Source organism: Phyllobates terribilis, unplaced genomic scaffold, assembly GCF_046119375.1.
Source record: "Phyllobates terribilis strain yellow unplaced genomic scaffold, ASM4611937v1 Scaffold_4__5_contigs__length_816908805, whole genome shotgun sequence".
Classification (NCBI taxonomy): Eukaryota; Metazoa; Chordata; class Amphibia; order Anura; family Dendrobatidae; genus Phyllobates; species Phyllobates terribilis.
In genome coordinates, this window is record NW_027362764.1 from 88107812 (window position 1) to 88135771 (window position 27960).

The 27960-nt window shown below is 44.6% G+C and overlaps 1 protein-coding gene across 11 annotated transcripts in view; it reads left to right on the forward strand.

Moving 5' to 3' along the window:
* SVIL (supervillin) overlaps positions 1-27960 on the forward strand; it is a 221523-nt gene that overhangs the window by 127231 nt on the left and 66332 nt on the right. For 6 of the 11 annotated variants that reach the window (XM_073677601.1, XM_073677606.1, XM_073677602.1 and 3 more), the window contains 9 exons: positions 185-1030; positions 1309-1482; positions 1880-1920; positions 5572-5633; positions 8138-8274; positions 10891-10986; positions 12430-12685; positions 14513-15113; positions 26706-26922. In XM_073677601.1, the coding sequence (XP_073533702.1) occupies positions 185-1030; positions 1309-1482; positions 1880-1920; positions 5572-5633; positions 8138-8274; positions 10891-10986; positions 12430-12685; positions 14513-15113; positions 26706-26922 (2430 nt within the window). The remainder of the gene's footprint in view (positions 1-184; positions 1031-1308; positions 1483-1879; positions 1921-5571; positions 5634-8137; positions 8275-10890; positions 10987-12429; positions 12686-14512; positions 15114-26705; positions 26923-27960) is intronic. The other 5 variants (XM_073677600.1, XM_073677603.1, XM_073677604.1 and 2 more) reach the window with 5 other exon arrangements.

Consider the following 27960-nt stretch of genomic DNA (forward strand, 5'->3'; position numbering starts at 1 on the left):
CTCAAAACTCTCTGGACTTATGTTGCCTTTTGTAATGCCCCTTTTTCAACTTGCTTCTTTTCATGTCCTCTTATTATTCTGTTTCTCTCCTTGATGCGAGGTTCTTATTATCTTTTGTGATCATGATACTAATTCTTTCCATTTTAATTACTTTTGGGATTCTAATTAATTTTCTTTTTTAAAGAGTTAAAGTTAGAGAGAGACTGGTGCGAGATGAGAACATGCATGGGAGTCCAAAATTTGACACCGAGACCTCCACCCAAAAGAAGCATCATGCAGCCCCGGTCTATTATAAGCCATTTCAGTCCGAGAACTCTGCATTTGATAGAGTATATAAGCAGCCAATCTCAAGCCAGCAACCCATCCATGGCTACATCCAACCAGCTAATGTTGCTCATACACCCAAGATTGTTTCACGCACCAAGTCTGACAGCGTCATGGTGTCTGCCTTCACTACCTCACTGAGAAATCCACTGGCAGTCAATGAGGGGAATGCTGATAAATCTCGTCAAATTTATCAAGGACTGTCCAATACAGTTGAGCCCTTCAAAACGATGACTAGTAATGGTAAGCTTCATGACTCTTTTGAGGAAAATCCAAGATATATATCTTCCTATGCGGACAAGCAAAAAAGTAGAGATGTGCCACCTCCTAAGGACACACTTCCATACATGTCACAAAATGTTCTACCCCAGAACAAGGCAAATGAGCGATCGGGGAGAGCCGAAGCCATCATGTATCTGCAGAGTGGATTAACCAGTCAACCCTACAGACCACTTGGACAACCCAAGGAGGTTTCAACTATGAAGCATAAAATGCTTGTGCGCTCAATGTCAGACTCTGGCATGCCAAAATCAGAAGCTATTTCAATAAAAGAATCTGAAGTAGAAAAAGAGATGGTATTTTTGGGCACTGAAGAAGATCCACACATTGCCAATGGAGAAGCTGGAACGGTAAACACCAAGGTGTCTGTGGCCCAGCTCAGAAGTGCATTTTTGGAGACAGCGAATTCCAGCAAAAAAACAGACCCGTGGGTGATGTTTGCAAATTTTTTTCTCCCCATTAATAGTGTGTGACCCCCCCCGCACGTCCTCAACTTACCGCACAATGTTATTAGATTCACTTCTTTGGTGACCGAATAAGACTACTCACACAGAACTTAACTCCCTTGTGGAATGCTTTTGTCTGTCCTCTTGCATGTTTTTGACATTTTGAAGTGTTTGCCGTGCTCTTTACTTTCATCATTATCATTTTGTCTCTCTCTCTCCCTTTTTTCTTTTTCTAATAACCTTCATCTTGATCACAAAGTGAACCCAAGGCTGAAATGCCTGCATCAAGTGTTGATCTTGGTGCCGCCGCCAATGAGCGGGAAAGGGGCCCGCGAAGGCCAAGACTCTATATCTCCCCTGGTGACAATAGAAAGACTTCTGAAAGATTTAGAACCCAACCTGTAACTTCAGCTGAACGCAAAGAAACAGATAGGTACGCACCGGAATGACCAGCTGAAGACCATACAATCGTGACCATGTTATGGTGGCATGACCATGTGTTTTAGGCAACAGTCTAATGGATCAAGCTTTATTTTATTTTTTTTTTGCTTGCCATTTTAAGCTTGAGACTCAAATTAGAAACGACTTTGTTTTTCAACCCCATGTACTTTTTATTTTAGAATATCGATTTGAAGCTTTAGTTTTGGATGCATTGACACCTTCGTAGAAAAAAACACAACCTTAAAACACTTATTCCAATTATTCCACTTCTGTGTTTTTGTTAACTTGCTGTGAAATGAATTTATTCATATTTTGCATGAGTTTTACATGGTTAAAAGACTTCAATGCTTTGAAATAAAGCAGACAAATGATTGTTCTGTCTTCCACAGGACAACGTTTCATCAGTCACCGCCAATGCAGACAGCTGAAGGCAAGTATACATCTTGACACTGTGGGGTTGTTCCTATTTTTTGTCTTTTTCTTTGATCTTTTATTAGATCACAATTAAACTAGAGATCAGCCATGTTACCCCCATTTTCCTAACCATTGTTGCTGGCTGTATGGCAACTAGCTGCAGCAGAAGCCTCCCCCATCTTCCTTGTCTGCAGTTGGATAAAAAAAGATAAAGCATTGCCTCTTAGGCTGGATTCATATACATCTGTGTACACAGGTGCACAAACCAGTCGCGGTCTCCTGACCCACATGAGGCTGTGGAGTTCAGGTCAGGGGACACGCGACCAGTCTGGAAAGTACGATTTACTTTCATTCTTCTCTTTTCAAGCTCCCTTTTCAATCGCTCCAAGTACAGGCGATTGCTGCATCATCGAGAGGAACATTTAAGTGCACCTTCCCTCCTGATTGGTTTCCATATACAGTGCAGACCAAATGTTTGGACACACCTTCTCATTTAAAGATTTTTCTGTATTTTCATGACTATAAAAATTGTACATTCACACTGAAGGCATCAAAACTATGAATTACCACATGTGGAATTATATACTTAACAAAAAAGTGTGAAACAACTGAAAATATGTCTTATATTCTAGGTTCTTCAAAGTAGCCACCTTTTGCTTTGATGACTGCTTTGCACACTCTTGGCATTCTCTTGATGAGCTTCAAGAGGTAGTCACCGGAAATGGTTTTCACTTCACAGGTGTGCCCTGTCAGGTTTAATAAGTGGGATTTCTTGCCTTATAAATGGGGTTGGGACCATCAGTTGTGTTGTGCAGAAGTCTGGTGGATACACAGCTGATAGTCCTACTGAATAGACTGTTAGAATTTGTATTATGGAAAGAAAAAAGCAGCTAAGTAAAGAAAAACGAGTGGCCATCATTACTTTAAGAAATGAAGGTCAGTCAGTGCGAAAAATTGGGAAAACTTTGAAAGTGTCCCCAATTGCAGTTGCCAAAACCATCAAGCGCTACAAAGAAACTGGCTCACATGAGAACCGCCCCTGGAAAGGAAGACCAAGAGTCACCTCTGCTTCTGAGGATAAGTTTATCCGAGTCACCAGCCTCAGAAATCGCAGGTTAACAGCAGCTCAGATTAGAGACCAGGTCAATGCCACACAGAGTTCTAGCAGCAGACACATCTCTTCAACAACTGTTAAGAGGAGACTTTGTGCAGCAGGTCTTCATGGTAAAATAACTGCTAGGAAACCACTGCTAAGGACAGGCAACAAGCAGAAGAGACTTGTTTGGGCTAAAGAACACAAGGAATGGACATTAGACCAGTGGAAATCTATGCTTTGGTCTGAGGAGTCCAAATTTGAGATCTTTGGTTCCAACCACCGTGTCCGTGCCACGCAGAAAAGGTGAACGGATGGACTCTACATGCCTGGTTCCCACCGTGAAGCATGGAGGAGGAGGTGTGATGGTGTGGGGGTGCTTTGCTGGTGACACTGTTGGGGATTTATTCAAAATTGAAGGCATACTGAACCAGCATGGCTACCACAGCATCTTGCAGCGGTATGCTATTCCATCCGGTTTGCGTTTAGTTGGACCATCATTTATTTTTCAACAGGACAATGACCCCAAACACACCTCCAGGCTGTGTAAGGGCTATTTGACCAAGAAGGAGAGTGATGGGGTGCTACGCCAGATGACCTGGCCTCCACAGTCACCAGACCTGAACCCAATCGAGATGGTTTGGGGTGAGCTGGACCGCAGAGTGAAGGCAAAAGGGCCAACAAGTGCTAAGCATCTCTGGGAACTCCTTCAAGATTGTTGGAAGACCATTTCCGGTGACTACCTCTTGAAGCTCATCAAGAGAATGCCAAGAGTGTGCAAAGCAGTCATCAATGCAAAAGGTGGCTACTTTGAAGAACCTAGAATATAAGACATATTTTCAGTTGTTTCACACTTTTTTGTTAAGTATATAATTCCACATGTGTTAATTCATAGTTTTGATGCCTTCAGTGTGAATGCACAATTTTCATAGTCATGAAAATACAGAAAAATCTTTAAATGAGAAGGTGTCCAAACTTTTGGTCTGTACTGTATTTCCTCCTTTTTCTGTCTCTATGAAGCCAGAGCCTTCAATCAAAGAGGGAATTTTAACCATGTTCACGCTACAGTTGATAGAATCTCTTTACTTTTTATGCTGGGAAAATCTCTGCCCGATGAATGTGTTAGGCATCCATCATAGCCTCTGTTTATCGATGACGTCCCTCACTTTTAGACTAATATGTGTTCCGTCGTGTTAGTGTTCATCATGTAATTTTTGAAGTCCATTTTTCCTGTGGTTGCATTGCAGTTATTTGCATCAAATTTTTGCAAAGTGTTGCATGTTGTGTGATGGCAAATCTTTATAACACTTTTGTCTAGAACTGATTTCCCACTTTTTATTTCACCATTTTATAGAATATTGGGACTTTTTAAAAAGTTGCAGCTCCCAAATTTGGCTTAAATCTTAGGTTTTCCCATGAATAAAAGTTAATTTTAATCTATAGGTCTTGGAATAATAATAAGTTCCACAATTGGATGTGTTTAAATAAAATATTCCTGTGCCGAGATAATCTTATAAATGTGTCCCTGCTGTGTACTGTGTAATGGCTGTGTCTGACCGTACAGGAACATGGTCTGATCATACCACAGCTCCTGGCAAGAGAGAAGCAGAAGAGTATACAGACATTACAGCACAGGATCACAGCTGATTCTTTCTTTGAAGTAAAACATTGTTTGAAAGCAGGCAGAGAAATGTTTTACCTAACAAAAACAATAATTTGCAAACCCCTGCTGTAATGTCTGTATACGCTTTTGCTTCCTCCTGCCCAGGAGATGTGGTATGATCAGACCATGTCCCTGTGGTCAGACACGGCCATTACACAGTACACAGCAGGGGCACATTTATAAGATTATCTCAGCACAGGAACATTTTATTTAAACACATCCATTTGTGGAAATTATTATTATTCCAAGATCTATTGATTAAAATTAACTTTAGTTCGAGGGGAAAACCCCTTTTAAGTGTCGCCAGCTACGCCCAGATTACACCCAGTTTTAAGCAGCATCGAATTTGCAAATTTTTGCAGAGAGTATGACGTGCAGCAAAAATGGATGACTCTGATGCCGAAAAACTGGCACAAAGGACTTGATAATCCCCATTATGGATCCATGTAACGGGTGCCATTAAAATCTGTGGATGACGAATGATGCTCTTAGGCCACCAACATGGGCTGCATCGCCATCTACGTAGCTGCTGTAAAAGCTGCTGAAAGCCTATGACACATCTGTTAAATGGATGCTTGTGATGGATGCCAAACAGTGGCATCCAATCAATTTCCATGTTAAAACAAATAAAATGCTTACATTTAACAAAAATATTTTTTTACTGGACTTTGGGATGGAAAAGTGTAATAGATCTGCCTTAAATATATAGGTGGTGGTTCCTTGACCTTGTCTGGCAATGCAAAAATTTTTTTTCTCTATCTCCCTTGTAAAAGTTCCCATTTGTGTTTTTTTTTGACAATACAATAACAGCTTTCTTCCTTCGTTAAACTAGCAGCCGAGGTTTTTTTCTAGTGTATTTAGTGCTTATACACATAGTGGTAGTGAACCTATTGACTTTATTTTCTCCACAGAGGAAGCAAAGGTGGACGAAAGAGCAAAACTTAGTGTCGCTGCAAAGAGGCTTTTGTTTAGGGTAAGTGAGATGTTGCCCCTTGTTAATATCGATGTGACCTTTTGCACAACGGAATTTTCAGGAAATACTTTGACCATGGCTATGGCTATTCATGCTTATTAATAGACCTTGTTATTACGGGGTGAATCATTTTTGGGCAATATTCCATCCAATATGGAAGAGAGGTTAATTATTTCCACCCATGACTCTGTCTTCATTCACCTATGGTAAAATCTGGTGATTGCTTTAATTGGAAAACTTGTTTTTTTCCCCAACCAGGTACAAGTATGATTCCCATAAAACAGATTATGCTTATATAGAGTATTCTTTCTCTGGCATCTTTAAGGGGGCTGTCCAGGCTTTGGGGCTCAAGTGTGCAATCATTCTATCAGTGCGGGGAGCAGTGGGCGCATGAACGCAAGTATGTGACTTGGATGCATGTAGTCTCATGACGACTAGACATCAATATAAGTGAATTGAGTGAGTCAGGACAAGTCTAGTTAGAATGTGGCTGGAAGTATGCCAATTTGAGGGTTCTCAAATCTGCAGTCAGAATTACTGCAGACTAGAGCCCCAAGCCTGGACAACCCCTTAAAATATGCCAGAGAGAGAATAGGGTGTATAAGCTAAATCTGTGGATTTGATTTGTTTTCTCAGCGTAAATCAAGAACGTAAATTATTACTTTTTTTAAATTACATCTCCGTTTTGACGCTTTGGGGTCTTTGTTGATTATACTTTTCTGTAGAACTCAATTACATACTATGACCTCTTGTCTGGAGATGAGCATATTGATTTGCAGGACCCTGGTCTGGTGGCTACATCTGTATTCTATACACCTATCGACCCTTTCGGAGCCTCTTGTGATTAGGAGGCCCAGAGAGATGTCATGTGTGCATCATACCACAATGATGACGCAACGCCGGAGTTACAAATCAGAAGAGGCACCTGGGATTCCCCCACGTAGGAGGCGGTTCACGAGGCTCCAGCATACTGATGTAACCATTGGACCAGGGTTCTGCAAATCCATTTGCTCATCTGTAGTCTTATCCTATGAGATTTAGGTAGCAGTCACATGAGACAAGACCTCATTGTAGGATGCTGGTTATACAGACACCAGTAGGGAAACAGTCAATGGAGCCTCTGAAGCAGCCGTGAAGTTCACAGAACTCCGGTGTATCGGCCAGATCTGTAATCTGTGACCACTCGACGGGAGGCGTGCCAATCTCCTTACTTCTGGCTCCTCTTTGGATTAACCTTGCTAATCAAAAGAAAAGAAGGTAAAGCCGGGCAGTAAGGAGATTCGCAAGTATCCGTCACACAGTTGCGGGCCTGGCCGATGAACCGGAATTTGGCAAATCGATTCTCCCATCTATAATTGTGAATACATTTCCACTTTAAAAAAGTGCACAATCTACTATTTTTAATGTCTTTGAATGTGTTGTCCGCTGTTTTTTTTTATTTTTAGGGTCTTGAATTGATTAAGCGGTCATTGTCGTCTAGTAGTGGATCACCCCTTTAGCAGATTGCCCAGATTGGTAATGCCCAGCGAAATCCATCATAATTGTGGATTTTGACCTTGCCATTGAACTCTGTGGATAAAATCCATCACAGATCCATGCATAATCTGCATCATAAATTGACTGGCTGCACATTGAAAAATCTGGACCACCAGTCAATTTTCAGGTTAAAAAAATCCACACACCATGGGAATTAGGTCTGCTGAAATCTTACCCACTCTGCTACTACTGCAGTTAGAAATTCTGTTAACCTACCCCAAGGACTTGCAGGTCCACGTCACTAGTTCATGGCTGGACCAGAGCCGTACGAGCCTCCTCCTTCCTGTCAGCATCCCTTGCACCACTTTTGATTAGCAGGCCTGTTGCAACATTATGAGTGAGTCACGCCGATGAGGCTGGGCCTACTGTTCAGAAGAGGCGCTAAAGATGCCGGCACTTAGTAGGTTTGCAGGGCCTTCTGACATGGTCACCTTGCCAGGGTCCTGCAAATATTTTTTACTCCATCCTACCGAAAAGTCTTCCTGGCAAGGAACCACGCCACTCTTATCTGAAGGCCGTGCCTGGTATTGCAGTTCACCTCTGTTAACTTGATACCTGTGTTGCTGTTTCTGGAAAATTAAGGACCCTTTTTTTCTATATTCGAGACCCTTTTACTAGTTAAAAGCTGGTTTTCACCACTGCTTATTGCTTTATAGCCATGGCACTCGCTTGTTGTTTTTGGCATTACTACTAAAATTGTAACATTTCCTGAGGACAGTTTCTCAAGGCGCTTTTAATCCAGTGTTCCTGATATCAAAGTCTTGTACTTAACAAGAAACTAGTTGGATCCCTTTACCACCGTACCAGTTTTATTGTGCTGATGTGTAAAATACATTCTGATTTCCCCTTGGATCTTTCCTGATGCCAATATTTTGCATGTATAATCCTGGCCGTGAAGTTTTAAATGAGTTTTCTGGGTGTCCTTTAGGGTAAATAGTAATTTTTTTCCTGTTCTGTTCCAATTGCAGGAAATGGAAAAATCTCTGGACCCGAAAGCTGCTAAGCCACGCTCAAGAAACGCGGCCGTGGACAGGAGGCTCCGGCGCGCGCAGGACCGGTCCCGCACTCAGCCCGTCACTACAGAGGAGGTGGTGATCGCAGCTACGTAAGTGCTGGCACGGTCATAGCTGCTTGTAGTTCGGGGGTTGGGCTCTGTTCCCAGTTTATCAACTTTTGGGGGGACGGACGAAGTGCTTGTAGCTTAGGGACCCCGGCACGTCACAGCACGTCTGCCAAAATGATGGATTCTGAGCGAGCTGCTCTGCGTTTCCAGCGGGAATTGAGACATGAATCACTTGAGCTGTTCTGTAGTGGAGGCTTTTCCAGGAAAACATAGGTCATTATTTCATCCTTCCAGCACCAAATAACGTACGTGCTGAAATTCGAGTCGGTGATACTTAACTAGAAGGTGACGTGAAGCTGCAGCTATCTGGTTTTCTTGTTACAGTTAGATATTTCAGCTTTTTATAGAAATTAAATTTTATTGGTATTTTATAGTTGGGTATCCTCCATGTGCAGTCAGGAACTTTTGCACCGGATTACTGGTGTGAGTCCTTAAAGGGAATCTGTCACCAGGTTTTTGCTCCCCCATCTGAGAGCATCAGGATTTTGGTGCAGAGACCTCAATTCCAATGATGTCACTTATTGGGCTCCTTGCTGCAGTTCTTATAAAATCTCAGTTTTTGCTGCTGCAGTTCTCTGAATGCTGAGCTCTGTATAACCCCGCCCACACCACTGATTGGCAGGTTTCTCTGTACATAGCCAGAAGGCTGCCAATCAGTATTGGGGGTGTGGTTGAACTACTTGACAGCAGGTTTACTAGCCCTCTAGTGATGATCTCCTACTGATAAATGTTTTTATAAAAACTACAGCAAGCAGCCCAGTAAGTGACACATCACTGGAATTGGGGTCTCTGTCGCTACGTCAGATTAGGTATCAAAAAACTGGTGACTGATTCCTTCTAAGGGCACATTAGAAGACTGCAGTCTATTACATGGCATATGGTAAATGGGGGATTTTATGTTTTGCATTGGGGACCAGAATTTATAGGCGATCTTCAGTTCACAGTGAAGATGGTTGTTTTAGGAACGTACCTGACAGATCATGGGCAAACCCTGCAGCCTTGACTTTGGCATGATTAAAGGATGAAATGGCCATGATCAGAGGTTCCTCCAATCCAGGTTGTAAAGCAAAAGGCTTAAGAGCCATGAAAAATACACATACCATTCTGAGAGATGAAGAATGATGAAGCCGTTAACCGCACTTTTAAAAGGGTTAATGACGGCACCGATAAATTTGTCTTTATACCTTATTTCCTGAAAATCTGTAGTTTGGTCTTGTAGCGACCACCTTAAAAACGCTTACATGCTCTTTGCAGCTGTGTTTTCTTCCTGCAGCCACAATCTATGGCTTTTATATCCTATCGCTAAGAAATATTGAAGAAATTGTCCAAGATTAGAAAAGGGGTTCTAATGGCGCCACTCTTGTCCATAGGCTGTGCCTGGTATTGCAGTGGAGACGTGTTTACTTCAATGAGGATGTAATAATGAAAACAGTCCATAGACCAGAGTGGCACTTTTTTCCTTAATACTAGACCAGGGATGTCAAACAAACACACAGAGGGCCGAAATGAAAAATTGGACAAAGTCGCGGGCCAACCAGTATACGGAATAATGGGCCCCTCATAGTCCTCCATACAGAATAATGGGCCACATAGCTTTCCATACAGTACTTTGGGACCCACATAGTCCTTCATGCGAAACATTGGGCCCCACATAGTCCTCCACACAGAATCGGTCCCACATAGTCCTCCACGCAGAATAATGGGCCCCACATAGTCCTCCACACAGAATTGGTCCCACATAGTCCTCCACGCAGAATAGTGGGCCCCTGCGTAGTCCTCCACGCAGAATAGTGGGCCCCCGCGTAGTCCTCCACGCAGAATAGTGGGCCCCCGCGTAGTCCTCCACGCAGAATAGTGGGCCCCCGCGTAGTCCTCCACGCAGAATAGTGGGCCCCCGCGTAGTCCTCCACGCAGAATAGTGGGCCCCCGCGTAGTCCTCCACGCAGAATAGTGGGCCCCCGTGTAGTCCTCCACGCAGAATAGTGGGCCCCCGCGTAGTCCTCCACGCAGAATAGTGGGCCCCCGTCTAGTCCTCCACGCAGAATAGTGGGCCCCCGTCTAGTCCTCCACGCAGAATAGTGGGCCCCCGTCTAGTCCTCCACGCAGAATAGTGGGCCCCCGCCTAGTCCTCCACGCAGAATAGTGGGCCCCCGCCTAGTCCTCCACGCAGAATAGTGGGCCCCCGCCTAGTCCTCCACGCAGAATAGTGGGCCCCCGCCTAGTCCTCCACGCAGAATAGTGGGCCCCCGCCTAGTCCTCCACGCAGAATAGTGGGCCCCCGCGTAGTCGTGGCGGTTCTGGTGTCATGGGCCAAATATCACTCTGCGGGCCAGAGTTTGACATGTATGTACTAGACAGATGAACTTTTTTATATTTCTACACAATTCCTCTATGTAGCTTTGGTTTGGGCTTTATTTTCTGGCTGTGATCTTCTCATACATTTACCATATACATTTTCTCTCTTCTTGGCAGCACCAGCACAGCTATTACTATTACTTGCTATATTATTTTCACCTTTTATTTTTTTTCTTACCTGTTTTCTTTCCTCTTGGCTTATTTTGCTATTCTTCTGTTTTCCTTTTTTTTGCGATGTTAAAGCAAGCCTAGCCCTGCCGCACACACCATGACCACCCACACTGTAACCCCGAGAGTCCCTAGCCCCACTGTCACTAAGAGTTGTGTGCATCGTATCAGGTACTAGAGGGGACGTGTCTCGCATGCCAAACAGGGAGACGGTCAAATGTGACAGATGCCAAATTAATTATTAACCTCGGTTTTAACACCAACTGTTGCTGTTACACTGACACCATGACAGTGTGTATGCAGTGGATGCATGACTTCTAACCTCCCGACAGGTGCGCTCTATAAAAATACTCCCTACAATTTTTTTTTTCAAGATCACCTTTTTAGCATTAAATCATAATTTCTCCCAGAAATATTAAACTAGCACAAAAATGCATATACCATGACCCTTGTGATGTATTTTTTTTCCCTGTATTAAAGTGCATGGCTAGTCAGAAAACACCATTGATAACTGGTTCCTTATCAGAGGCTGGATAATAATGACTGGAAACACCTCTATACACGGTCTCCTCGGCAATGAGCTGTAAACAAAAGAAGTGTTAATATCTCCTCATCTGCTGCAAATTTTCAGAAGTAATAAATTGCAAAAATGCTTCTTTTTAGAAGCATGTCAAGGTGAGGAGACTAAGCCCAATGCTAGTCTGGAAAATATGTAAATTGTCTCTTCATAGAGGAAGAGAACTAGAACTCTAGTGCCACCTATAGGAAGTAGCAATCCTAAAAGTCAATATTGTCCCTTTAACGAGCCTTGTCACATGACTTAGGATAAAAGCCAGAACCAGAAACTCAATTGCAGAGACCGTGTTTCAGGATACTGCCCCTCGTCAGTGCAAAGTGTGAGTTCTGGTTTGGCTGGGTGAGAGGCGTCCGACCGGTATCCAATGGGTAACGTTTCTCCTTCTGAAAAAGTCTCCTCACCTTGACATTCTTAACATGTCACTCTCCGCAAGGAGAAACGTTATCCCTTGGATACCTGTCTGACGCCGCTCACCCAGCCAAACCGGAACTCATACTTTGCACTGACGAGGGGCAGTATCCTGAAACAGTGTCTGCAAATTGAGTTTCTGATTCTGGCTTTTATCCTAAATCATGTGACAAGGCTCGTTAAAGGGACAATATTCACTTTTAGGATTGTTACTTCCAATAGGTGGCGCTAGAGTTATGGTCCTCTTCCTCTCTGAAGAGACCATTTTCTTTTTAGAAGGACTATCGACAAGATCTGTCTGACGATTGGAATAACCCTTCAAGTTTGATTCAAGTGACTATTGAGGTCTTAAAACATCCCATAATAGAGGTGTCTTTAATGAATCTTCGGGTTTTGAACAGTTGAATTTTGACATGCAATGCCATAATAAACCATGCAGAAGACATATGGGTCCTGCTTGTGTCAGAACACGTACATACTTGTGGTGATATTAGAGCTTAATGTGATTGGTTCAGCATGTTTGGTGTCTCGGTGCATGGGGTTTTATGATGGTGGCCTGCTGCAGTATCCGTATATATAGGATTTATGTTTCTTATTTATTATGTTTCCTCTTTGGCTCTAAATTGTAGTTTACAGGCATCCGCACATCACAAGGCTGCGTCCAGAGCAGAAGCGGAAATTGTTAAAGAAATCCAAGCAGAACCTAGTAGTCTCGAGGAACCCGATTCCTCGTCTCTGTCCTTGGCTGAGAAGATGGCTTTATTTAATAAACTCTCCCAACCAGTCACCAAAGAGAAGGCGACTCGAAGCCGGATGGACATCAAACAGCGGAGGATGAATGCCCGCTATCAAACCCAGCCAGTTACTCTGGTGGAAGTCGAGCAGGTAGCTTCTACTATAATAGCTTCGTTGGTTCCTATGTATAGATTTATAATATATAGACTAAAATGTACAAACTTTATCCTAAAAATGATATGAACATATCAAATCTTTTACAAAATTTCCATGGTGAGGTAGATGGGTCTAGTATTTTACATCTAGAAGAATTTTCATATACGGCAGAAGTTGTGATTGTTGCAGTTTGTCTACATCTTCATGATCCGAAGCTTTATCATTGATTTGACATGATCATGACAAGCTATAGCGCAACCAAAAGGTCCAACCAGTTAAATCCATATATTTCCCATAAAGAGTCATCCTACTATTAGGAAACCATTTCCATCGTGAGGTGAACAGGTCCAGCATTTTACGTCTGGAAGAATTTTCATATACGGCAGAAGTTGTGATTGTTGCAGTTTGTCTACATCTTCATGATCCGAAGCTTTATCATTGATTTGACATGATCATGACAAGCTATAGCGCAACCAAAAGGTCCAACCAGTTAAATCCATATATTTCCCATAAAGAGTCATCCTACTATTAGGAAACCATTTCCATCGTGAGGTGAACAGGTCCAGCATTTTACGTCTGGAAGAATTTTCATGTACGGCATAAGTTGTGATTGTTGCAGTTTGTCTACATCATCATGATCCAAAGCTTCATCATTGATTTGACATGATCATGATAAACTATAGCGCAACCAAAAGGTCCAACCAGTTAAATCCATATATTTCCCATAAAGAGTCATCCTACTATTAGGAAACCAAGCCAAAACTTTTTATTTATTAGGCTACTACTAAATAAAAAGTTTTGACTTTGTTTACAAATTTAATAAACTTATCTTAACTTCAATGATTGCCGAAGTTCAGACCCCTGTTGCCTGGCCTCAAAAGTTTATTTTCAAGGCAGCTAGCGGTCTATTAGCCAGGGTTTCCATCTTGTTTTTTTTTTTTTTTTTTTTTATCTGGACAGCCTATCAGGAAATCACAGACCTACAATATTTTTTATGGACACATTGGAAAACCATAATAAATCATTATGGTTATAAGTTATTCATGTCTACAGTCTATAATTTTGCGTTCACTTTGACCTGTAAAATAACTACAGTCAAAATAATCTTTATAAGTTTCTTCAGCTTAAATAAAAAAAAAAAAAAAATCAGACTCCTTAATTTTTGTTATAGACCTGGCAAAAAAGTGCCCTATTTTAACGGACTGTCGTGGAATTTCTGGAAGAATGGCAACTTTGTTCTTAGCTAAGCCAGCCCCCTTCTCTATCTTGACAAAAACCCAACATAACATAATAAGCAAATACCCTGCAGTAAATAAATGAACAGCAATAGTGCATGAAAATAATATAGGGTGCTTTAGTTAACATAATTTTGATTAAAAAAACTGCGAACATCCGTCCAACCACGTCACGGTGACCTTATTAGGGACTGCCCTAACCTCTAATATTAAAGCCTTACCATTTGTAAAGTGATGTACGTGTGGATAAAGACTGAGAAAGACTGAAACCTGGCTAATTGACACCCAGCCATGGGAACTATTTGAATATAATGTCCAAGCTGTTTTTCAATTGGAGGAGGCTGATGAGCAGGGCTGGTCAAATGACCCTCTGTAAGGAAGGCAGCACTAACAAGCAGGAGGAAATTTAATTTTGTAGCTTTTGCTACTAATATAAATAAATATAATATAGATGCATCTAGATCTCTATCCCCAAAATATATAAAAAAAAAAAAAAAAAAGTGGACAATCCCTTTAAGCAAAACTATAAACCCGAATACCTATCTGTACCCATTAGCTGACATGTGTTTTTGGTTTGCCTCTTCAGTTTAAGAACGGAGGTGAGAAGATCGCACCATTATCTCAGACTGTGGTAACATCTGTGGCCACTTTAACGTCTCGATCGTCTCCCGTCTATCCCGGGGACAAGAATGTCACAAAGTCATCTAATTATGACGAGAGAATATCAAGTGTCTCCAGCGCTTCCACTCTGCTTCACACTTCAATGGAGACAGGAAGCTCTACAGAGAGGAGCCTGCCGCTGTCAGAACCGTGGTTTTCTCCGGCTGCCGATAAAGTCAAAGACCAGGAACTGAGGAAACCCATGTTTGATGAGACCAGAGTGTCTGTGGCAGAAGATAGCAGCGGCTTGAGAAAATCTAGTTTTGTTCAGAAGGAAGCCACCTCTCATCCTGTTCTGGATATTACAAGGGAGGAGGAACCTGCCAGGGAGCAGAAGATGCTCGGGCATGTTCTCTCAAGTAAGGGCACGGCAGAGTTATTCAGCGCGCCGTCAGTGTTACAGCCCGCCGTACGGAGAGAGCTGTCAGCAGGAGGAAGCGCCCCGCAGGTACAGGTGGATGACATGCAAGACCAGAAAAGGACTCTGCAGTCAGAAGGGACCCCGTGGAGCGGGAAGAGTGCTCTGGGTAAGAGACTGCTCTACTGCTGAAAATATATGGAATGTTCACCTGAATTATCAAAATACTATTAAACCCTCTCTAGCTTCCTAGCAGCCACCGTGGGCCAGGGAGCTGAGAGATGGTGTGGTGTTTGCAGTGTACTCTTATAGAAAGTTGCAGAATTGACCAGTATATACAGAGGAGCAGCAACCTGCAGCATTCCAGCTGCTGTGGAACTACAACTCCTAGCATGCTGAGTGTGCCCTATTCACAACACCTGGAATGTCGCTGTCTGCTGACTACATTACAATGCAAATTGCCCGGTCTAAAAAAGCAAATAATTAGCGCCATTTTATTAGTAGTAGTATTTATTAATAGTATTTTATTAGTAGTAGTTGGATTTTAGTAGTAGTATTTTATTATTAGTAGTAGTATTTTATTATATGATACCATCTGTGTCTGGATAAGCGGAATAGAAATGGAAGTAGAAATATCTCATTTAGCTTCATACTGTTAATGTCGCTTCCAGCCGCACACACATTTTTATAGTCAAGCCGCATCAATTCGACGACCACTTCCCTATATATGTGGCTGACTTTAGAGGCGCACATAAATGGGAAAATGTACATTCCACTAACAAACGTCCAGATGATGATGGTTGTTGATACTGTTGAAGTTCTGCAACCTGCTGTACCTCCAATGTTTTCCCCGCTCTGTCACCCATTACATTCTTAGGACAAGTTGTCGCTCCTTTGGAGGAGATTCTCCATTTAGCTTACTTCTAGAAATGTTAACCTATTAAGCTCTCCTTCCTTTTGCGCAGATGCTTTATTTTAAGTTCAACATGATTTCTATATATGCAATAGTTAAAATGCTTAAAGTAAACTTAGTTTCTACCTTTTTTTAGAGCCAATTCAAGCAAGTGTCCAATTTTGCAGATGCAAAAAAAAAAAAAAAAAGTAAACATTAATGTATTTCTTTTCAAAGTTAGACCATTTGTAATGTACTCCTTTTACTTTATCTTGCTTACTTTTCTCCATAACTCCATACTGTAAGGGCAGTTTTAGCTGCCTTGTTCTTGCACTTGGTATAGCTGTTTTGAACTGCAGATCTGTTAAGTATCCCAGTGCACCCCAGTGTCAGATCCTCTGCTCCCATCCTTCATGGTCAGACAGGGAGATGGGAGCAAAGCAGTGTGGCTCTGGCTCACGGTATAATGTAATGGGGGATTTGAAGTGGGTCCCACTCCACTAGGACGCCTCAATAGAGCATATAGACAGCTTGTCTTTAAAAGACAATCCCTTTAAAGAGGACTAGTCCCTTTCCATAGATATGTAATTTTTATTTTTACCTGGTGTAAATGCCGTTCTTTACCGGATTCTGTTTTTTTTGGGGTTTTTTTTTCGGACTTATTGCTGCCTCTTCCCTGTATGTCTAGACCTCTGGGTGTGTCTTCTTAAAGGCCACTCCCTTTTGGCAAAAAAAAAAAAAGATTTATGTTCCAGAGAAAGGGGGCCATATATCCAGAAAGGAGAGACGCAAAAACAAAAGAAAAATGTCAATAGATTCAGGAGAACAAGGCATTTCTGCCAGCTAGAACTAAACATATTTATGGCAAGTGCCTGATCCTCTGAACATTACCATAAGTAAGTTCTAAGAAGCCTTTTTGCCATTAGCCGTGTTTGTGAGCTGTTCAGAATTCCCCCCATTATCGTCACAGTGCAGTTATCGCTGTCGTTACCACATTTTATATCCTGGACTTTGATCCTAATGCAGAGCGTGCCGGCATTATTACATCCTCGCGGCTCATTGTCCTGGAAGCTTTGCATTGTTCTAGCCGCTGGGAAACACCTTTTAAAGTTTAGAAGTTTGAGAATTACATTTCGATTTCCAAAGAATTGTTGATGGATTTCTTTACAAATGGGTTTCACTTATTGTTCTTTGTTCTTTTAGTTTGTCTACTTCCCATAATTCATTATTTTTATATTAGATAAAACTTCCGTTTATATGTAAGATACCGGATTAGCCGTATACCGAGCTGTAATGTTCAGGAATGAAGAGGAAATAACTGTAGATTTGTCAAACCCGCATATTCAAAACAAATGAAAGGACCGGTTAAGACCTGCTAAACACAAGCTTGTTACGGTTCCGCACATCCTCAGAAGTCTATGGGCATCATACAGCTCCAAAGAACAAAATTAATAATACTCTCCCAACCCCTCCCGCTCTCGTGCTGACGCTTCCATGCTACCAGCAATCCCGGCGGACTGTAGAGGTGACGCATCAACGTGTCATGTCTGGAGCCTGGTGAACAGAGACCGGCTGGGACCCGAGAAGCTTCGTCATCAGAGTGGTGGCCGATCTGCTGTACCGGTGTGCACCTCCAGTTTTATATGGAGGATTTTTATTTTTTAAACCTATAAAGCTAGTACAACAACCATTGCTGTGTGTAAAAATAAATAAAAAATATAAATATATGATAGGGGTCATTCAGCTTTCCCATATGCTCAAATGGCAGATGTTTCATGGAACCCCTATGAGATCTGTATTGGTTGTCACACAGTAGATAAGATGCAAATACTAATCAGAACATTCTTTTTTTGTCTGGAATTTTGGTTCAATTTCTCAAATCCGATCATCTGCAACCTGTTTGACGAGGTGTTGTAAAACTACAACTCCCAGCATGTCTTGACACCACATGTATGCCAGACAAGACCACAGATTGCCGTTGTCATCTATGCAATACTATTCCACATCCAATGTTGAGTTTTGACGTACTGGTGCAGCAATGTTTTTTTATCAGTGACTAAAGTATCACGTTGCAGTCACCGAGCCGTATGTCAAAGGATGAATTAGTAATACACAATGTACAAGGCAATGAGGGTAATTGTGACCTCGGGCCATCGGATTTTAAAGATCGGGGTCAGAACCGACAAGTCATTTGTCTCCTCCTTGCTTTGATGTTTGTTTTTCGCGCCCCCTGGTGGCAATCGCAATGTTTCCTTCAGATTGTGGTTGCCAACTTTCGCTGTAGATTGGAGCATTCACGGTTAAGACTTCTCCGTAAAGGTTTATGTAAGGTGGGATTTTCGGAGCCCGTACTATGTGACTTTGTATCCCATGTGTGTTAAACATAATACTGATTCTTTTATTACATCACTTATATATTTATTAATACACACAGGTGCTAAAGCAGGGGTGGGGAACCTTTTTCCTGCCAAGGGCCATTTGGATATTTATACCATCATTTGGGGGCCGCACAAAATTGACTTGAAAATTACCCTGATCAAATATTTAATTAACTCTCAGCAGTTGTACCGAACACAGATGTATATTATACTGCAGATCTCTTCACATTAGGAAATTCATCACTTCTCACGTTACATTTATAGAACTCAGGCAGTGGGAGATCTGCAGTATATATCACATAGGAGACACCGAGACTGCTGCCTAGACGTCGCATGGGAGGCGCCGGGGCTGCTGCCTAGACGTCGCATGGGAGGCGCCGGGGCTGCTGCCTAGACGTCGCATGGGAGACGCCGGGGCTGCTGCCTAGACGTCGCATGGGAGACGCCGGGGCTGCTGCCTAGACGTCGCATGGGAGACGCCGGGGCTGCTGCCTAGACGTCGCATGGGAGACGCCGGGGCTGCTGCCTAGACGTCGCATGGGAGACGCCGGGGCTGCTGCCTAGACGTCGCATGGGAGACGCCGGGGCTGCTGCCTAGATGTCGCATGGGAGACGCCGGGGCTGCTGCCTAGACGTCGCATGGGAGACGCCGGGGCTGCTGCCTAGACGTCGCATGGGAGACGCCGGGGCTGCTGCCTAGACGTCGCATGGGAGACGCCGGGGCTGCTGCCTAGACGTCGCATGGGAGACGCCGGGGCTGCTGCCTAGACGTCGCATGGGAGACGCCGGGGCTGCTGCCTAGACGTCGCATACATGATTACAGCGCATATACAGGACAGTGAGCAGTGACTGTCTTGCACAGACCCAATGACTGGAAGCGAGCAGCTGCAGGGAGAATATTAATTTTTTCCTTGTAGTCACTGCTCCACTAAGACAGCCAGACATGACACAGGTTCTCTTTAAGCTATAGGGGTAATCTGCATGTAAATAGCACTTGTCGCCAGTTTTGGCAGATAACTAAAACTATGCCTTATTCAGCGACAGTGCTGCACTCCATAAATGCTTGTATAACCCCTATGATACCCCCTGTATAACCTCCAAAAACCCTTTTAAGTTCTCCTGCGCTGCATGGAAATCGGGTCTGTCTGGTCCGATGGATGTGATTTTGGGCATCTCCATCTCTCCCTCTGGCTTATGCTCGCCGTTGTCCTAGTAGGGCAAAACATATAGTGCTGACGCGAGCCGCGATTTTTGTGCACAGACATCTTGAATGAGCACTAAAAGCTGGGTTATCTTAACCAAGCCGTCTCTCTTTTCCTTTTAAATAGCACCTACTACTTTTGTATGTACCGGTATTAAACACTAGTCTCTAAAATAATAGTGAAAGTCTGCAGTGGGCATCATAAATTTTTTCCCCTGTCACTCGCCTGCCATCAATTGACAGACTACATATAAATGGTGATAAATGGCATTTATTAACTTGCTATGGAGCATCTGTTAGGGGATGTAATTTGACCAATTCAGTTAAGGGATTGTACAGAACTTAAAGGGAATCGGTTAGTAGGATCAACCCTTGTAAATTGTCTGTGGCCATGCAGGTCATAGGAAACTGAATAAAATGATACCTTGATATCTGCGATTCGATGTCTAATTACAGAGAAATCCACATTTTTCTTATATGTAAATGAGCTGGAGGCAGATCCTCAGTGAGGCAGACCCTCACTGAGGATCTGCCTCCAGCTCATTTACATATAAGAAAATTGTGGATTTCTCTGTAATAAAACATCAGATCACAGAGATCAAGGTATCATTTTATTCAGCTTTCTATGACCTGCATACCCATATATATGGCTTATGAGGGTTGATCCTACGGACAGATTCCCTTTAAAGAGTAACCATTGTATTTTTTCTTCTTTCATAAATGGTACTAGTGAAAATAAGAACTTTGTAATATACGAGACAAATCCGTTCTTTCTCTAATAAACCCCCACGACAGCACACAGGAGGATGTAACCCCACCCTTATAGGGACAGGAAATACGAAGAGGTTTAAATAGCCCCTCCCACATCCTCCCTCCAGTGTTATTTCCTGTCCCTATCAGGGATAAAGAGGTCATCCCCGGTATGCTGGGCCGGCGACAGGCACTGGGGGAAATCTACTAGCTGGGCAGCGGAGGATCGAGCGGTCTTTACCTCTCCTCCTCAGGTTGCTGCTCCCGACTCCTCTGGATTCAGGACCCCCTCCTGCAGTCCGCGCTCTCGGGCAAGGTCTGCGGGAACTTCTGACCGGATGCCTCTGTGAGCTCTCCGGTCCATCTCCTCCTCCTCCTCTCCCCCGCTGGATGCGCGGGCGATGCCAGCTCCAGGATGTGGAGTTCACGCCGCTGTGCCGGAAGGGACGATGGATGAGGACATCCCTTCCGGCAGGTCACTTCCGGCAGGTTGCGTTCCACTATGAACCGCATCAAAAGGCTATGGGGGAAGAAGAGCGGAATGCCGCCGGTGATCAGAAATCTTCACCTGGACACTGGGGAGGAGCCCTCTAAACAGAGGGAGGCGCTGGTCCAGTCGCCCATAAAAGGAGCCCTGGACAGGAAGACCTCTACAGGTAGGACAAAACCATGTCTGTTGAAGCTTCTCGCTCTGCATCTGTAGAGCCCAGCGCCGGTCCGGTCCCAGTAAGTATGGCACTGGTAGTCCATCTCCCAGATGCAGGAAATAGTGATTATAGCTCCTCTCCCCTTCTCCCCTCTCGTGTAGGGGGACAAGGAACCTGCATCTGGAGAAAAAGTTAAACCGTCACGCAGATGTCCCATCTGTACAAAAAAAACTATCGTCCTCCCATAGAAAGCCCCTATGCAAGGACTGTACGGAGAAGATTATCAGGCAGGAACAACCTTCCTTAATGGAGGAGATGAAGAGGATTGTACATCAGGAGATCAAATTCTCTTTAGCCTCGGTTACGCTCCCTACGCCCTAACCTAGTCAGGGTTCTACATCTACTCCCTCAGCAGCCAAAAAGAGGAAGATTAGCCCGCCAGAGGGAGGGGAGGAAGACTCTCAAGAGGAGATGTATATCTCGGAAGATCTTCCAGAGGAAGGTGAACTAAGTCCAACCCCTGATAACTCCCAACGAGAGAGATATTACTTTCCATCAGATAGTTTGGAGGAACTCCTCATGGCAGTAAGGAGAACTATGGAGGTCGAGGAAGAAAAAGTGCCCCCAACCGTACAGGATCAGATGTTTGGGGGGCTACGTTCCAGGAAAAAATTGGTGTTCCCTATACACCAGAGTATTAGGGACTTGGTCTTAGAGGAGTGAGAATCTCCAGAAAAGAGATTAAATACCCCTACAGAGTGAAGGGATAGATTTCCTGTGGACAATGAGACAGCAGAATGCTGGTCTGAAGTCCCAAGAGTGGATATCCAGATTGCACGAGTAGCAAAGAAAACCACACTACCCTTTGAAGATTCCTCTCAATTAAAAGACCCCTTGGAACACAAAATGGAGGGGACTACTCGGGAAATCCTGGGAGACCTCGGCAACACTATTAAGCACCAACGCAGTCTCTACGGGCGTAGCTCGATCAATGGCTCGTTGGCTAGATCAACTGAAGGAACACCTAGTTCCAGGCACCCCTAGAGAAGACATCTTTGCATCCCTACCGCTTCTACAGAAAGCTACAGCATTTTTAGCAGACTCCTCTGCAGAATCCGTGAGCGTGGCGGCAAGAGCATCTGGGCTATCAAACTCTGTAAGAAGGGCCATATGGTTGAAATCCTGGAACGGCGACGTGGCATCAAAAATGAAGTTGTGTTCGATCCCCTTTAAGGGGAAATGCATGTTCGGGCCAGCTCTAGATGATCTTCTATAGAAGGCCTCAGACAAGAAGGCCCTCCCGGAACCTAGGAATGTGAGCAAGAGGCCTTTTCGTCCCTCCCAAGAGCAGACCCCTCAATATAGGGGTAAAGGCAAAACAGGACGATGGAGCTACCCAAAAGGTAGAGGAGGCATAAATCTTTTTCTCTCCCAAAACCAACGTCAGAACAGACCATGACATCAGGACAGTCGGGGGCCGCATCTCGAATTTTCTCCCTCAGTGGAAAGAAATCTGCTCAGACCCATGGGTCCCGAGGGTTGTCAAGTTCGGAGTAAAAATTAATTTCTCCTCCTATCCTCCAGAGAGGATAAGGTTAACACCGCTCTCCTCTGTCGTCAGGCCACCCTGATATCCGGTCTTACAGACTTATTGTCCTCAGGGGTGATATCCCTGGTTCCTAAAAGAGAGATAGGCACAGGACATTATTCCAGACTCTTCCTAATAAAAAAAACTAAATGGCTCACACAGAGTTATAATCCATCTAAGGCCACTGAATCAGTATATCCACTACCAACGATTCAAGATGGAATCCATCAGGTCGACGGTCCCCCTGATAGGACAGGACCATGTCATGGCCACAATCGACCTCCAGGATGCATATTACCACATCCCCATAAATCCACTTCACAGGAGGTTCCTAATATTCGCAGTGGCTCAGGGGGATCAAATAGTCCACTATCATAATGTTCTCCCATTTAGAATTTCATCAGCCCCACGAATATTTACAAAAGTCATGGCAGAAATCATGGCTTATATCAGGGGTCAGAGCATTTCAATAGTACCATACCTCGACAACCTGTTATTAATCAGGCCCTCAGTACCAGTACTCCGAGAACATCTACAGTTGACCACTCAGATACTATCGTCTCTGGGCTGGTTAATGAACCAGAAAAAATCAGATATGGTTCCCTCCATGACAAAAACATTTCTAGGAGTACTATTGGATTCCCACAGCCAGATGTCATTCCTGCCCAAACAAAAACAGGTCATGGTAAAAGCAAAAATCAATGTCCTAAGGAGCAGAAGATCAGTATCATTAAGGTCCTCGGGTCTATGACATCCTGTATTCAGATGGTGTCCTGGGCTCAGACGCATACCCGAACATTACAGACCCACATCCTTACAAATTGGGACGGATCCCCACAGTCTCTGAACAGGAGAATCCCTATACCACCACGAGTAAGGACCTCTCTATTCTGGTGGCTGAACCGAAAAAAATCTGAACAGAGGAGTACCATGGATCCAGAATCTGCTGGTAACCATAAAGGTGGATGCCAGCGAAAAGGGATGGGGAGCCATGGTCTCCCAAGAGCTATTCCAGGGTATATGGACCAAAGAGGTGAGCCAACGCTCATCAAATTTCAGAGAACTTAAAAGCCGTAGAGGAAGTCCTCAGAGCAGCAGAGCCTCTGGTCCAGAAATCTCACATTCAGATATTTTCCGACAAGATCACCACGGTAGCCCACCTTCGTCATCAAGGGGGCACAAGATACGAAAGCTTAAAAGCAATCTCAGCAAGAATATTCTCCTGGGCCGAAGAACATCTTCTATCCTTGTCGGCTCTTCATATCAAAGGTTCAGTCAATATCCAGGCCGACTTCTTAAGCAGAACAAAGATTCATCCAGGAGAGTGGAGCCTAAACCCAGACGTCTTCCAGATGTTAGTCGAGTGATGGGGCTATCCAGAGGTAGATCTCTTCGCCGGACACCAGAACGCGAAAGTACCTCAATATTTCTCCCTGGATCCAAACGGCCCTTGCCTGGGCGTGGACACATTCGCTTACAAATGGGAATTCAAACTAGTGTATGCCTTTCCCCCACTACCTATCCTTTCAAAAACCTTACAGAAGATAAGGACCGAAGGGACCAGAGTAATCCTAGTGGCCCCTCGCTGGCCGAAAAGAAGTTGGTTCGGAACATTAACCAGTCTGAGTGTGGAGAGTCCTCTAATCCTTCCTCCCATCAAGGATCTCCTTCTCCCGGTACCGAGTCACCATCCGGATCCCCAGAGACTACACCTAACTGCCTGGCTTCTGAATTCCTGATATTAAAAACAAGAGGCTTCTCAGAGAAAGTCATCAAAACTCTCCAGAAGAGCAGGAAACCTGTAACGAACACCATTTACCATAAGATCTGGAAAACCTTCTTAAGGTGGTGTACACCCACTCGCCCAGACCCTCTTAGGGCTGATGTGGCTCAGATTCTAGACTTTTTACAAGAAGGCCTGGATAAAGGTCTCAGACCTAGTACTCTTAAGGTCCAGGTAGCGGTGTTAAGTTCATACTTCGATCAAAGACTAGCGGAACATCAGTGGGTGAGAAGATTTATGACAGCAGCCACCCGCATCCACCCTAGAGTAACAGACCTGGTTCCCCCCTGGGACCTTAACATTGTTCTGAAAGGGTTAACCCTTCCACCCTTTGAGCCCTTGGCAACCATAAGACTGGACAGGCTGACCTGGAAAACTGCTTTCCTGGTGCACATCCATCGAACATATTTGCAGAGCTGCCACATGGTCCTCAATTCATACCTTCTCCAAACACTACAGACTAGACCTAATGTCTGTTGGAGATTTAGCCTTCGGAAGGAAGGTTCTTCAGGCTATTGTCCCTCCCTAGTATATCTTTGGTATACCTCCTGTGTGCTGTCGTGGGGGTTATTAGAGAAAATAGAATTAGACTTACCGGTAATTCGGTTTCTAATAACCCACCACGACAGCACGGGTAATTCCCTCCCCCTCGCTTATTGTTTCTACGACCGCTTGATCAATAGAAATAAAAATGAATTTGCAGCATCTATACTCTTGTGGTCCTTTGTAATAACACTGGAGGGAGGATGTGGGAGGGGCTATTTAAACCTCTTTGTATTTCCTGTCCCTATTAGGGTGGGGTTACATCCTCCTGTGTGCTGTCGTGGGGGGTTATTAGAAACCGAATTACCGGGAAGTCTAATTCTATTTTTCTCCTGCTAAACTGATCTTTCATTCTCAAAATTCTCAGTTAACAAGTGAAATCTGTATTTTAGGCAATACAGATTTTCCCATTTACAGAGTTAAAAGATGACACTTGTCGCTCATAAAGTGTTGTGGAGTACTATAACCATAAATCAGGAGAACTTGTAGCTGAATGTCTGTCTGCTTCTATCCTCCCTCCTCCAGAGAATTTCAAAAGCACCAACTGTTATCTCCCATCTCGGTAATCTGATTATCTGCCTTCACTGAATATCAGAGATCACCCAGTAATGGAGAGTGAAAAGATCAGTCCAGGAGGAGAAAGAAGCAGATATATTACAGTTTCTTATTTTCATGTGTACTATTGATTTATGAAATTAAAATGACTGTTACTCTTTAAATTGGGCTGAGCTGTAATACCAGGAGGTGCCAATAAGCAAGGCTGGCACTGTTTTTGGACAGAGAACCTTTCTCTACACCCAGACTATTTCCTCAATATAATGTGTTGCATTGGAAGCTTGTTATTCCTTTCTGAGCAGCAGTCATATAGGCGAACGAGCCCCCCTTCGCCCGCCTGCCTGTCTGGCTGAGCGAGGCCTGCCTGCCTGCCTGGCCGAGCGAGACCCCCCTTCGCCCGCCTGCCTGGCCGAGCGAGACCCCCCTTCGCCCGCCTGCCTGGCCGAGCGAGACCCCCCTTCGCCCGCCTGCCTGGCCGAGCGAGACCCCCCTTCGCCCGCCTGCCTGGCCGAGCGAGACCCCCCTTCGCCCGCCTGCCTGGCCGAGCGAGACCCCACCTTCGCCCGCCTGCCTGGCCGAGCGAGACCCCACCTTCGCCCGCCTGGCCGAGCGAGACCCCCCCTTCGCCCGCCTGGCCCAGCGAGACCCCCCCTTCGCCCGCCTGGCCCAGCGAGACCCCCCCTTCGCCCGCCTGCCTGGCCGAGCGAGACCCCCCCTTCGCCCGCCTGCCTGGCCGAGCGAGACCCCCCTTCGCCCGCCTGTCTGGCCGAGCGAGACCCCCCTTCGCCCGCCTGTCTGGCCGAGCGAGATCTCTCCTTTCGCCCGCCTGCCTGTCTGGCCGAGCGAGACCCCCCTTCGCCCGCCTGCCTGTCTGGCCGAGAGCACCCCCCTTCACCCGTCTGACAGTGACAACATTGTGACTTGTCTCTGCTAGCCTCTTTCTCTGTTACACAGCACAGGATGTTGTTAACCTGCTCTGTAACAATGTGGCCGTCCTGCCCTGGTGCCCTGAGGGAAAGGTTATGGAAGGTGCCACCTCCAATGACTCATTCGCTTCTCATTCAGAAGCATTTTCCTTCCTATGAAGTGTTTGCAGCTCTCAGCATTATGCATTTGTGCTGCTGAGATGAATATGCCGGCGAGTGGTGAGTGCACAGGACGCTCAGACATGCAGACAAAACGATGGATTGCATTAGGTCTTCCGACGTGACGACGGGGTGGAGGGCAGCGGTGATACATTTGCATTTCAGGTCTAGAATTGATATCATTTTTTTTTTTTTTAGGAAACACATGTGTAACCAAGGGGATGAGCTCAGCTGGGCAGATTACAGCGGTGGAGCTGGAATAGGAGGAGGGGGGGAGAGGTATACAAGTCTGCGAGCCATGTGACTGCTCACTAACGCTGGGCTTTTCTTCACAATAAGCAGAGATTGTCGAGCCGCCGGCCTCTGAACCTCTTGGCACCGCCGCAGCATCACAAGCAGTTTCTCACACTTCGCCTGCGGGATTCATCAGACCGCAGGCATCAGAGCTAGAAGAGTGCAAGACCCCGGAGAGGACAACTGAAATTTCCCCAGACGCCGACACCAATTCAGAGGAAGATCTTGACCTCTCCGGCAAAGGCATGTCCATCCGAGACAGGTAATCGTTATTCTACGAAATGCAAAATAAAATGAGTAATGTTTAGTGCGTGATGATAAATTAGAGCCCTCGATAATCCGGAGAATACCTCCTTTACTTAATGCAATGGGTATTTCAGGGAAAGGGTAAAAAATATAATTGTTAGATATGATATGCGAGATCCTCTCCAGTCCATTAATAATTGTTATGAATACTGAATTAGGAGCTAAACACCAAATTCTAGAGAAAATAGATCGCGGAGGAAATGCATCTGATTATTGATTATCAGAATGAGCGGATACACTACAGTACGTTGTATTCTGCTGTCAGGGCATACTCCTGACCTAGCTGAGGGACTGGGACTCATATTCTAGTCTGAATCATATGTTTCTCATTACTTAGTCCCTCGGATCATGCACTCTATAAAAGCGAGGCTTCCAGGCGCTCCTACTATGTGTTGTGACGCAACGTTCTTATCTTCCTTGACAGCCCCTGGGGATACAATGAGTTTCTGTCTCTTTTTATAGAACTTTTCAGGGTCCGAGCGCTAATCTGTTAAAATGTAAGTAGTCTCTGGACTTGGCAGATGACTGTATTTCACCCTCCATCTCAGATGTCCGGCAGAGTTGAACGTGGTGTAAAACGTTCTGTGTTTTCTTCAGTTGTGTCTAATTGTTGACCATCATTACGTCTCATGGGATAATTTATTAAATGGGGATAAACAAATTACCAGATGGGTGATGAATGTTAAGATCTTTGTACATCTATGGCCAGAATGGGGTCCTGTGTCCCACTAGCCACCTCCATCAGTGGTGTAGACTTTGAGCAGTTGTCCGCGTGCAACCATCTTGAATTCCTCTTGGCTGATGTCTTCTAACAGAATGAAAGGGATGACATGGAACCTCCGCCGGTTCTGAAGATCAATGTGGGTATGACAGGTGAGGCCCACACCAATCTAACCGTTATCACCTATCTGGTAATCCCTGTGGGTTTCACCAATATGACCACCACTGATCTCCAGAATGGGGTTTACTTTTTTCCCCTCTAGCTTCAAGAGCG